The sequence below is a fragment of the Neoarius graeffei genome, chromosome 25 (assembly GCF_027579695.1).
Source record: "Neoarius graeffei isolate fNeoGra1 chromosome 25, fNeoGra1.pri, whole genome shotgun sequence".
In the NCBI taxonomy this organism is placed as follows: domain Eukaryota; kingdom Metazoa; phylum Chordata; class Actinopteri; order Siluriformes; family Ariidae; genus Neoarius; species Neoarius graeffei.
In genome coordinates this window covers 46,587,053-46,600,418 of record NC_083593.1, presented here as the reverse complement: position 1 = coordinate 46,600,418, position 13,366 = coordinate 46,587,053, and the positions used below count along the sequence as shown (strand labels likewise).

The 13,366-nt window shown below is 46.3% G+C and overlaps 1 protein-coding gene across 1 annotated transcript in view; it reads left to right on the top strand.

The window, feature by feature from the left end:
• The window catches only part of bmp1b (bone morphogenetic protein 1b), an 80,776-nt gene that overhangs the window by 27,860 nt on the left and 39,550 nt on the right, over nucleotides 1-13,366 (top strand). The window contains exons 11-12 of the mRNA XM_060908594.1: nucleotides 382-527; nucleotides 1,770-1,965. Coding sequence (XP_060764577.1) covers nucleotides 382-527; nucleotides 1,770-1,965 — 342 coding nt within the window. The remainder of the gene's footprint in view (nucleotides 1-381; nucleotides 528-1,769; nucleotides 1,966-13,366) is intronic.

Genomic DNA, 13,366 nt, shown 5'->3' with positions numbered 1-13,366 from the left:
AATTCAGTTTCCAATTTTTTTTTGCAGTGTATAAAGACATCTCAGCCTCTTTCATTCGATTTCTCTCATAGCCTTCAATTCTAAACATTGATTCAACATCCCTTGTTCTTTGGTTTGTACAGATTTGTATAGGGAACAATGTGTACCCTTTATTTACATATTATTGTTATTTTTTTTAAAAGATTTTTTGGGGGGCTTTTTTCACCTTTATTGGATAGGACAGTGTAGAGACAGGAAATGAGTGGGAGAGAGACGGGGAGGGATGGGGAAATGACCTCGGGTCGGAATCGAACCCGGGTCCCCGGATTTATGGTATGGCGCCTTATCCACCTGAGCCACGACGCCCCCAATTATTATTATTATTATTATTATTATTTGCAGCAATGTGTGGTGGGGAAATGGAGACTGACAGTGGACAGATTCAGTCACCTAACTACCCTGAGGACTATCAGCCCAGTAAAGTTTGTGTGTGGAAGATGACAGTGACTGAAGGGTTTCAAGTGGCACTTTCCTTCCTGGCATTTGAGGTGAGAAAAGTGTCTATAAAACATTTATAACTCTGTAAATAATGGCTGTTTTACACACCATGACTTCTGAATGATGTAACCTTTGATAACGTATGATGATGATGTAAGATAGGAAGAGCAAATAAAAACCACAGGTCTTTCACATTGTCCCTCTTCGCTTCAGAGGAAAATTGTACAGTCATGTGTGAAAGTCTGACTGCACACTAACGGAACAAGAGACACTTTGATACATTTCATATTTTTGATAACTGGTAGTATGGTGCAGTGGTTAGCACTGCCGCCTCACAGCAAGAAGGTTCTGAGTTCAAGCCCAGTGGCTGACGGGAGCCTTTCTGTGTAGAGTTTGCATGTTCTCCCCATGTCTGCGTGGGTTTCCTCCGGGTGCTTGGGTTTCCTCCCACAGTTCAAAGACATGCAGCTAAGTTGACTGGCTACTCTGAATTGCCCATAGGTGTGAATGGTTACCTTACCTTGTCCAGGTCTTCAGTCGTCGTCAGGTGAAGGCTCTGCCTGTTCACATTTTTTGCATTCGTTCAGTGCAGTTAACAAGAGGCGATGCCACCTGTTGTGATCTAATGCTAGTCTTGCACCATCCGAGATGTTGCAATCGTCACCCAAGAGGAGCCGGAGGTCTTGTTCTAAGATCTTCAACAAGGATAGCATGGGACGCCCAACGCGTCGAGACCCATGAGTGGGCAAGCAGTAGAGGAGACGTAACGGGAGCCTTTCACTTGGCATTGACCGAAGTAGAGGAGACGTCGATGACTGATGACGGTTGCTAGTGTGGAGCACCTAGTTCTTCTCCTTATCTCACGGTTTGAAACGTGGTCGTAAAATCAGACATTCAAAATCCTTCGTAAGTAGTTGTGATGGAATGCATCCAAATGCTGTAGTTGCTGTTGTTGTTTAAGAGCCTATGTTGCACAGCCATAGAGCAGTGTCATGATTACTTCGCACTCGTAGATTGTAATTTTGGTGCTCAATGTGATCCCTCTATTCTTCCATATATTATTCAGAGCGTTAAAGGCGCTAGAAGCTAGACCAAACCTGGTGTTAATCTCTTTGTCTGAAGGGTTGAGAGGAGCAAACCTCTATAAATAATCCAGTAGAAGGCAACGGGAAACCACTGCTGTAATCCTTCCCTAGTAACTTGGACCTGCCATCAAGCAGAACACTGAAGAAGAAGAAGAGGTGTGCTCTTATATTTGTGGACTCACATTTCATTGTATTTCTGTTGCTCAGTTGGAGAGACATGACAGGTGTGCGTATGATTACGTGGAGGTTCGTGATGGTAGCTCAGAGAGTGATCCGCTCCTTGGACGATTCTGTGGGAGCCAAAATCCCCAAGACATCAAAAGCAGCTCCAACCAACTCTGGATGAAGTTTGTCTCGGATGGTTCTGTTAATAGAGCTGGATTTGCTGCAAACTTCTTTAAAGGTACATTTGATTTTAAAATGGTTATGTTAAATGCCCACAGTCAGTCCTAAACCGTTTAGCAATATCTAGGGCCACAAAGCACCAGAAATGTTCAGGGTTGATATTGTTTTTGTAATGGTTGGCTATTATTCCTGCTTTTCTTTATGATTATTCATCTCACCTACTATGAATTGTTAAACACTCCCAACTCTTGGTAGACTTCTTGGAATATTTTTTGCACAGACACTGTCAACCCTTATCAAAAAGAAGTATAGTTCAAGTTCATTTTATTAAGTATACTTAAGTAAAGTTAAAGTATATTTCCTTAAGTATACTTCTGTGTACCAAGTATACTGATATCAATGTACTTACAGTCTACTTGTAAGTAAACAAATCTAATACTTCTTGGGACTAAATTAGCCCACTTTTAGTTTATAAAAAGTATACTTTAAGTCTAAGAGAAGTAAACTTTGAGTATACAACTAGTATTTTTTATTTTGTGCTGCAATATACCACAAGTAAACTTGGATACTAATAGTTTACTAGTTCTATACTTGTAGTCCACTCGTTAGTTTACAAAATCATACTTCATAGTGTACTGGAAATATACTAAGAGTTTACTTGTTTTATACTTCTAGTCCACTTTTTAGTTTAATAAAGTATACTTTGTAGTATATTGGAAATATACTATTGGTTTACTCGTTACACACTTCTAGTCCACTTTTTAGTTTATAAAAGTATACTTTATAGCACATTGGAAATATACTATTAGTTACTGGTTATAGAGTGCTCCGAGATGATGCTAAAAATAGTAACCATGCGGTCGGCGCGGCCATCTTGGAAGTCACTCGCTCCAGAGCGCGCATAAAGTACACATTATAGAGTAAACATTCACCGATTCGTTTCCGCGTTAGAGGGCTTAGAAACTTGGATTTTTTAAGAATTTAGACATCTGAAGTGATGGAGCACTACTGTGAAAGTTTGGATAAGCAGGCACGGGAGCGTTATGCTGAGAAGGTACGTTTCATTGGGAATGTAGATCCATACACTGTTAGTGAGAAGGAATGGAAAGCTGACCCCAGCTTGTTGCCGCATAATTATCAATTATTTTAGTCAGTGAATAAAATGTAGGCCTAGTATGTAACGTACTAACAGCATGTGTACATAAACATTACTAGGCCTAGATCTTAAATGCCATTTGATGCAACAATGCACTGCAGTAGACATAAGCTACCTAATGTGACAAATATATCCATTAATCATTAAAAGATAATAGTTTGTGTCACATTTATTTTAGTAACTATGAAATTCAAGACAATATTAACCTACCTGCCACAAAGTGATCAGAACAAATCCGGATACAGTCAAGTTGTCCTAAATTTGATCGGTTGATGGCAGCCAGCCACTGTCGTCTCCTCCGTTCGCTTTTCTCCTGTGCTGCAATTCCCTGGTTAGTCACGACTTTAGGGGGTCTGTGGAAGCTTTTGCCACCCTTTTCCCCTCGGTTACTACAGCCAACAATGACACACGTATTTTGCTTCGCTGAGCAACAACAATGCACTGACACAGCGACGTTTGACTTCCAATATGGCCACCGCCGGGTTCGCGCTGACCTCGAAGCACTGTACATCTAGTCCGCTTTGTAGTTTTGAAGTATACTGCAATTACCCTTCTAGGTATACTATTAGTTTTCTAGCCCTAACCCTTACCTCATGCACACTACCAGTAGACAACTTAAGTGTTTTGTACCTTAAGTTACAATGAAGTTATAAAGGTAAGAATTCACAAAATAACAACAGAGACTCAGGATTAAAGTGCCATTCCACCATTGGATGTATTCTTTGGCATAAAATACAATATATTTTATGACAACATGACTAGACAGAGAAATCTTTTAGCTTCAAAATGATATATCAAACATAATTTTTTGACAAAGACAAGTATATTAATTTTGCGACCAAAGTCACCTACCCTTTTAATTTCCGCGCGTGATGTCATCGGCAGGTTCCCCTTCTTGTGTACCACGTGTCGGTCTATTTTTAGACCAGGAAACCCCCAAAGTGAGAGAGTCATTTCTCCTCGTATATGGGGGCCAAAAAAATTGCGAAAAATTTTGAGTTAATCTTTCAGTTAGCTAGATTTATTGGTATTAGCTAGATTTATTGGTATTATTTTTATCGCGTTCTATCCGCCATTGCTGATATGTGCCATGTCACATGTCACGTGGTACACAAGAAGGGGAACCTGCCGATGACATCACGCGCGGAAATTAAAAGGGTAGGCGACTTTGGTCGCAAAATTAATATACTTGTCGTTGTCAAAAAATTATGTTTGATATATCATTTTGAAGCTAAAAGATTTCTCTATCTAGTGATACCATTTATATATGTTGTCAAAATATATTGTATTTTATGCCAAAGAATACATCCAATGGTGGAATGGCACTTTAAGAACATATTTATTTTCTTTAAAAATCAAAATTTAAAGCAACATTGTATTAAATGCCAAAAGTATAAAAACATGGCAATGACAACTGAAATTGACATCCAAGCTCTAAAGAAAAAGAAATAATAATTTAAAAAAATTTAATTATCCCCCTCAGGAGAAATTAAAAAAAAAAAACAACCTTTGATGAAATTTGACTTGTTTTTTGATGAAATTGTAAAAATTCAGATGTATTTTGGTGATGGCGTATAATGACAGCCAGTATGATTCAAGTCTGTCACAATATTCTCACCTTTGTTTTCAAATTTGTTGGCAAATAAAATAAGAGAAATGTTTATCTGTCTCTTTGTGGGTTAATAACACGATGTACATAAAAGATAAGTTTAAGTTCCAACACTGTTTACTCTTAAGCTGTTCCACCCCAGAGCTGCCCACAAACTGATGGTACATGTAGATTTAAAAGATGGGATTTAAAACATGCTGCCGTATATCACAAAGAAGCCAATATGTGTGAAAAAGAAGTATTTTATAGGCTACTACCAAAAGGATAAGCACAACTAACTACAGGGCAAGTCCACTTAAACATAAGGCACAAATATTTTAATACTTTATTCCACTTTTGTTAAGTATATCTTGATCAAAAGTTTAAGTATAAGCTTAATATACTTGGACTTTTCTAGATACTTTTCAGTATAAGCCAAGTATACTTATGTATAACTTTATGAAGTACATCTCTGATAAGTAAATAAAAAGTAAACTGAAAGCATACTCTTATTTTTAGTTTAAAAGAAGTATACTAGAAGCACACTTGATTAAACTTCTTTTTAGTAAGGGCAGACTCGTCGTGAAATGTGCAGTTTTACTTCAGAGTCTTCATGATCCGCTATTTAGAATTGTTTATAGACACAGTTATCTGTAATTGTTCTACACCTTTTGTTCCACCAAACTGTGAAAGAAATTTTATTTTGATGAATTGCTTTTCATTGCACAAGAAACAGTAGAGCACATAAAAAATGTACAATGATACTAAGAATTGACCATTTAGAGTGGTGCTTGAAAGTTTGTGAACCCTTTAGAATTTTCTATATTTCTGCATAAATATGACCTAAAACATCATCAGATTTTCACACAAGTCCTAAAAGTAGATAAAGAGAACCCAGTTAAACAAATGAGACAAAAATATTATACTTGGTCATTTATTTATTGAGGAAAATAATCATCCAATATTACATATCTGTGAGTGGCAAAAGTATGTGAACCGCTAGGATTAGCAGTTAATTTGAAGGTGAAATTAGGCCCTGTCCACACGGCAACGGATTCAGGTGACTCCGATACAATTGCTTATCGTTTAGGCCTGGCGTCCACACGGCACCGGTGTTTTGGGTGCCCAAAACGCAATCTTTTTGAGAACGGGTTCCAGAGTGGAAAGATCTGGCAACGTTGCCGTTGTGAAGTCGTCTGGATAAGTAGAAAGGATTTGTTTACGATGACGTCACAACCACATGACTGTGAGTGCTTCACACCGGGTAGAAGTGTAACGAATATCACCAGGATATCACCAGGAAAAAGCCTTACAGAGCACTAGTGAGAGTGAAACACGAGCTTGGATATTATTATTATTATTATTATTATTATTATGTTCAGTGTTAGTTCACAGTAGTAATGCAAGAAGCAGAATAGTGACAGTAATAGTGAAGCAAAAACATGCAATTGTACAAACACTGCAGCTCTACAGCAAAATATTCATTTATGAAATGGTCTGATTCTTAACACCAGTAGTGCCGATGATCTTCTCATTGCGATGCGATTTGTCAACAAATCCTATAACTTGGTTCATGAAACGCGCTTACAAAATATTTTCACTGTGAATATTTATTGTGTAATGGTGCAATCCCACCAGCAAAAATAGGGAAAAAAAGGAGTGATCTCACCTCTTCAGATGTTGATTTAAATCCGACAATACATTCCTCAAAAAGGGCGTAGAGGAGCAAATTAATCCAATTTATTCCGGACCATTAAAGACGCCGCCTTCCACGTAGAATCATACGTCATCCTCGCCGCCATATTGGAGAGGTCAAAGCGGAGAATAAAGATTCATGTGCTGCCTTTAACTGTACCAACAGGTTTACCTTCCAAACGAGATCACATGGGATTACCTTTCACAGGTGAGAAACAACAAATTAATCTATCAACGTGTAGTATTCAATTTATTCCGGACCATTAAAGATGCCGCCTTCCGCGTAGAATCATACGTCATCCTCGCCGCCATATTGTAGAGGTCAAAGCGGAGAATAAAGATTAGCTGCGTTTAACTGTACCAACAGGTTTGCCGTCCAAACGAGATCACATGGGATTACCTTTCACAGGTGAGACTGGAAAAATACTTTTCATTGTATTTGGTCATTATAATGTAATTTTACAAACAGATTTTCCTGACTTTGTGGCTAATATGAAGTCTCGCGCATAATAGTTTATGCGCATGCGTTGTTACTTCTTCTATTGTTCTGGTGTCTCCGAAGGGACCGTCTTACAGCGCCCCCAGAGGTGTGGCATGTGTATTGCATCGTTTTCAGCAAGCGTTGCGTTGCCATATGGACCTGATATTTTACTGATTGTTGCCCATTTGGACGCGATATATTTTTAAATAACATCTCGTTGCCGTTGTCGTGTGGATGTAGCCTTAGAGTCAGGTGTTTTCAATCAATGGGATGACAGTCAGTTGTGAGTGGACCACAGTCATACAGATTGTGTACAAATAGAGGAAATTCAAGACCATTGTTACCTTCCCCAGGAGTGCTCGACCAACAAAGATCACTCCAAGAGCAAGGCGTGTAATAGTCAGCGAGGTCACAAAGGACCCCAGGGTAACTTCTCAGTCACTGAAGGCCTCTCTCACATTGGCTAATGTTAATGTTCATGAGTCCATCATCAGGAGAACACTGAACAACAATGGTGTGCATGGCAGGGTTGCGAGGAGAAAGCCACTGCTCTCCAAAAAGAACATTGCTGCTCATCTGCAGTTTGCTAAAGATCATGTGGACAAGCCAGAAGGCTATTGGAAAAATGTTTTGTGGACGGATGAGACCAAAATAGAAAATTTTGGTTGAAATGAGAAGCGTTATGTTTGGAGAAAGGAAAACACTGCATTCCAGCATAAGAACCTTATCCCATATGTGAAACATGGTGGTGGTAGTATCATGGTTTGAGCCTGTTTTGCTGCATCTGGGCCAGGACGGCTTGCCATCATTGATGGAATGATGAATTCTGAATTATACCAGCGAATTCTAAAGGCAAATGTCAGGACATCTGTCCATGAACTGAATCTCAAGAGAAGGTGGGTCATGCAGCAAGACAACGACCCTAAGCACACAAGTCATTCTACAACCCCGATTCCAAAAAAGTTGGGACAAAGTACAAATTGTAAATAAAAACGGAATGCAATAACTTATAAATCTCAAAAACTGATATTGTATTCACAATAGAACATAGACAACTGTGGCAGCGGGGGCGTGGTCAAGCACCGGTCTGTGACAGGAGGGCGGAGTTGGGGAAGGTAAGTGGCAGAATCGCTTCACCTGAGTGTCATTAACCTGTGTTTTGTGTGTGTTCTCCCCAGTAAACCGCCCTACTTAAGGAGGGAAAGGGAGAGCGGAAGGGAGCTTCTTCCCCGGCAGAGCCGACAGTGTGTGTGTGTCTCTCTGCCTGCTTGGTTTAAAACATTGTTAGACTGAAAAGTTCGGCAATAAAGCAATCTGAAAAACCTTGATCTCTGTCCTGCCGTCCTCTGTGCTCCACCCACATGCTATTCGCACTACAGTGGTGCCGAAACCCGGGAGCAAGGTGGAGCATCAGTCCTGCAGCCCCATGGAATCCTCCCCGTTCGCGGACTTGGTCCACGCCCTCGCCACGGCTCAGCAGAGCCAGCACCAGGCACTCGTCACGCTCCAGAAGGAGCAGGAGCTCCGCTTCGAAGCCCTGGTGCTGGCTCAACAGGAAGATCGAGAGGCGTTCCGGCGTCTCCTCGCGTCGGCGGGGTCCACCAGCGCCCCGGCCGCGGGCCCGTCTCCCCTCACCTTAACTAAGATGGGCCCGCAGGACGACCCCGAGGCTTTCATCACGTTGTTCGAGCAGATCGCAGAAGCCTCGGGGTGGCCGATGGAGCAGCACGCGGTGCGCCTCCTCCCCCTTCTGACGGGAGAGGCGCAGCTGGCCGCACTACAGCTCCCCGCCGATCGCCGGCTGGCCTACGCCGACCTTCGCCGGGCTGTCCTCCAGCGCGTGGGGCGCACGCCGGAGCAGCAGCGCCAGCGCTTCCGCGCGCTGCGGATGGAGGAAGTCGGCAGCCCGTTCGCGTTCGGCCAGCAGCTCCGGGACGCCTGCTGGCGGTGGCTGAGGGCCGAAGATCGCGACGCCGAGGGAATCATCAACCAGGTGGCGCTGGAACAGTTCACTGCCCGCTTACCAGCCGGAACCGCGGAGTGGGTCCAGTGCCACCGCCCGGCGTCGCTGGATCAGGCCGTGGGACTGGCGGAGGATCATCTGGCGGCTGTTCCGGCGGCAGGACAACCACCAACATCGTCTTCTCTCTCCTCTCCTCTCTCTCTTTCTCTCCCCCCTCCTCCCGTGTCTCGTCCTCGCCCCATTCCCCCACCACGGAGGCGGGGGCCGGCTCCACCCCAGCTGGCCCGCCGCACCCGTGGTGCCCTCCCGTTTCTCCCTTCTGTGTCTGTCTCTCCCCCCCTCAGGTGAGTGAGCCTCAGAACACAGCTGCAGAGGGGAGGCCTGGGCCAGTTTGCTGGCGCTGCGGGGAACCGGGCCACCTGCAGTAAGAGTGTGCAGCGATGGAGGTGGGGGCGGTGGTGCGGCTCCCCGACGCGCCAGAGGCTGCCCTCGATCGGGCCGGAGCGTATCGCATACCGGTAAGTGTACAAGGGGCTACATATCAGGCGTTGGTGGATTCAGGTTGCAATCAGACCTCAATCCGCCAAAGCCTGGTGCAAGACGAGGCATTGGGGGGAGCACAAGGGGTGAAGGTGTTGTGTGTGCACGGGGATATTCACAGCTACCCGTTGGTGTCGGTCCACATATATTTCAGAGGGGCAAAATCAATAGTGAAGGCGGCGGTTAATCCTCGCCTTACCCACTCTTTGATCTTGGGGACTGGTTGGCCGGGATTTCGGGGTTTGATGGCACGCCTAGTAAAGAGTGGGTCCTGCCGGTTGATGGGGGAGGGTCCCGGTGTTGCTTTGGCTGGAGCGGCGGTCGCAGAGCCGTCTACGTCATCTCCGCGACAGAGTGAGGAGCCCCCGGCCCCTCCTCTTTCTATTGGGGAATCCCTCGCGGATTTCCCACTGGAACAATCGCGAGACGAGACTCTGCGACACGCGTTTGACCAAGTGAGAGTAATCGATGGTCAAACGCTCCCGCCGAACGCCACCCCGCCCTTCCCCTATTTTTCCATTTTGAAGGATAGGTTATACCGAGTGACGCAGGACACTCAAACTAAAGAGCGGGTCACCCAGTTGTTAATTCCAAAGAGCCGCCAGGAATTGGTATTCCAGGCGGCTCACTTTAATCCCATGGCTGGACACCTCGGGCAGGATAAGACACTCGCCCGGATAATGGCCCGATTCTATTGGCCGGGGATTCGCGGCGACGTCCGTAAGTGGTGTACGGCGTGCCGCGAATGCCAGTTAGTAAATCCAGCGGCCATTCCAAGAGTGCCCTTGCGCCCCCTACCATTAATCGAGACCCCGTTCGAAAGAATTGGGATGGATCTCGTCGGGCCATTAGACCGGTCAACACGTGGGTACCGCTTTATATTAGTTCTGGTGGACTATGCAATGCGATACCCGGAAGCGGTGCCTCTTCGCAATATCTCAGCACGCAGTATTGCAGAGGCCCTCTTCCACGTCATCTCCCAGGTTGGAATCCCGAAAGAGATTCTGACTGACCAGGGCACCTCGTTTATGTCACGAACACTGAGCGAACTGTATGGGCTACTGGGTATTAAGCCGATCCGCACCAGCGTTTATCACCCACAGACGGACGGTTTAGTGGAACGGTTCAATCGCACCCTCAAGAATATTATCAAAAAATTCGTAAGTGAGGACGCACGTAACTGGGATAAGTGGCTCGAACCCTTGTTGTTTGCAGTGCGAGAGGTCCCCCAAGCCTCCACGGGGTTCTCCCCATTTGAATTATTATATGGGCGTAAGCCGCGCGGCATCTTAGATGTACTGCGGGAAAATTGGGAGGAGGGACCTTCACAGAGCAAAAACGAAATTCAGTACGTTATGGATCTGCGCGCAAAACTCCACACGCTCACCCACCTAACTCAGGAGAATTTGCGCCAGGCCCAGGAATGGCAAACCCGCCTGTACAACAAGGGCACGCGCCTTAGAGAGTTCACTCCGGGAGATAAAGTACTCGTCCTGTTGCCCACGTCGAGCTCCAAATTAATCGCCAAGTGGCAAGGACCCTTTGAGGTCACACGGCGAGTCGGGGACATCGACTATGAGGTTAGGCGAACGGACAGGGAGGGGGCGCTACAGATCTACCACCTCAATCTGTTAAAACTCTGGAAAGAGGAAGTCCCCGTGGCGTTGGTGTCGGTAGTTCCGGAGAAGGCGGAGCTGGGGCCGGAGGTCCAAAAAGGGACATTGGCATCTCGTACCTCTCTGGTCCCCTGTGGAGACCATCTCTCCCCGACCCAACTCACGGAGGTCGCCCAGTTGCAGGCCGAGTTTTCGGATGTATTCTCGCCCCTGCCCGGTCGCACTAACCTCATAGAACACCACATAGAGACGCCCCCGGGGGTGGTAGTGCGCAGCCGTCCTTATAGATTACCCGAACACAAAAAAAAGGTAGTTCGGGAAGAACTTCAGGCCATGCTCGAAATGGGCATCGTTGAGGAGTCCCACAGTGACTGGAGCAGCCCGGTGGTCTTAGTTCCTATGGCCGACGGCTCGGTCCGGTTCTGTGTGGACTATAGAAAAGTCAACGCGGTGTCTAAATTCGACGCGTACCCAATGCCTCGTATTGATGAGCTGCTCGATCGACTAGGCACGGCTCGCTTTTACTCGACACTGGATTTGACGAAGGGATATTGGCAGATCCCCTTGACTCCATTATCCCGGGAGAAAACGACCTTTTCCACACCGTTCGGCTTACACCAGTTCGTCACACTTCCGTTTGGGCTGTTTGGGGCGCCCGCTACGTTTCAGCGGCTGATGGACCGGGTCCTCCGGCCCCACGCCACCTACGCGGCTGCTTACCTAGATGACATCATTATTTATAGTAATGACTGGCAGCGGCACCTGCAACACCTGAGGGCCGTCCTTAGGTCGCTGAGGCGGGCGGGGCTCACTGCCAACCCAAAGAAGTGTGCGATTGGGCGGGTGGAAGTACGGTATCTGGGCTTCCACTTGGGTAACGGGCAGGTGCGTCCCCAAATTAATAAGACAGCAGCGATTGCGGCCTGCCCGAGACCCAAGACCAAAAAGGGGATGAGGCAGTTCCTGGGGATGGCTGGCTATTATCGTAGGTTTATACCTAATTATTCGGACGTCACCAGCCCGCTGACTGACCTCACTAAAAAGGGGGCGCCAGATCCGGTCCAGTGGACGGAGCAGTGCCAGCGGGCTTTCTCTGAGGTAAAGGCTGCACTGTGTGGGGGGCCACTTTTGCACTCCCCTGACTTCTCTCTCCCTTTTTTGTTACAGACGGATGCGTCGGACAGAGGGCTGGGGGCCGTTTTGTCCCAGCAGGTGGGGGGAGAGGACCGCCCAGTGTTATACATCAGCTGGAAGCTGTCAGTGCGTGAGGGGCGCTACAGCACTATTGAGAAAGAGTGCCTGGCCATCAAGTGGGCGGTCCTCGCCCTCCGTTACTACCTGCTGGGGCGCTCTTTCACCCTCTGTTCGGACCACGCGCCCCTCCAGTGGCTCCACCGCATGAAGGATGCCAATGCGCAGATCACCCGTTGGTATCTGGCGCTCCAACCTTTCAACTTCAAGGTGGTCCACAGGCCGGGGGCGCAGATGGTCGTGGCGGACTTCCTCTCCCGTCAAGGGGGGGGGGGGGGGGGGAGTCGGCTGCGGGCCGGACGGGCGCCCGGCCTGAGTCGGGTGGTGGGGGTATGTGGCAGCGGGGGCGTGGTCAAGCACCGGTCTGTGACAGGAGGGCGGAGTTGGGGAAGGTAAGTGGCAGAATCGCTTCACCTGAGTGTCATTAACCTGTGTTTTGTGTGTGTTCTCCCCAGTAAACCGCCCTACTTAAGGAGGGAAAGGGAGAGCGGAAGGGAGCTTCTTCCCCGGCAGAGCCGACAGTGTGTGTGTGTCTCTCTGCCTGCTTGGTTTAAAACATTGTTAGACTGAAAAGTTCGGCAATAAAGCCATCTGAAAAACCTTGATCTCTGTCCTGCCGTCCTCTGTGCTCCACCCACATGCTATTCGCGCTACAACAACATATCAAATGTCGAAAGTAAAACATTTTGAAATTTCATGCCAAATATTGGCTCATTTGAAATTTCACGACAGCAACACATCTCAAAAACGTTGGGACAGGGGCAATAAGAGGCTGGAAAAGTTAAAGGTACAAAAAAGGAACAGCTGGAGGACCAAATTGCAACTCATTAGGTCAATTGGCAGTAGGTCATTAACATGACTGGGTATAAAAAGAGCATCTTGGAGTGGCAGCGGCTCTCAGAAGTAAAGATGGGAAGAGGATCACCAATCCCCCTAATTCTGTGCCGACAAATAGGAGAGCAATATCAGAAAGGAGTTCGACAGTGTAAAATTGCAAAGAGTTTGAACATATCATCATCTACAGTGCATAATATCATCAAAAGATTCAGAGAATCTGGAAGAATCTCTGTGCGTAAGGGTCAAGGCCGGAAGACCATACTGGGTGCCTGTGATCTTCGGGCCCTTAGATGGCACTGCATCACATACAGGCATGCTTCTGTATTGGAAAT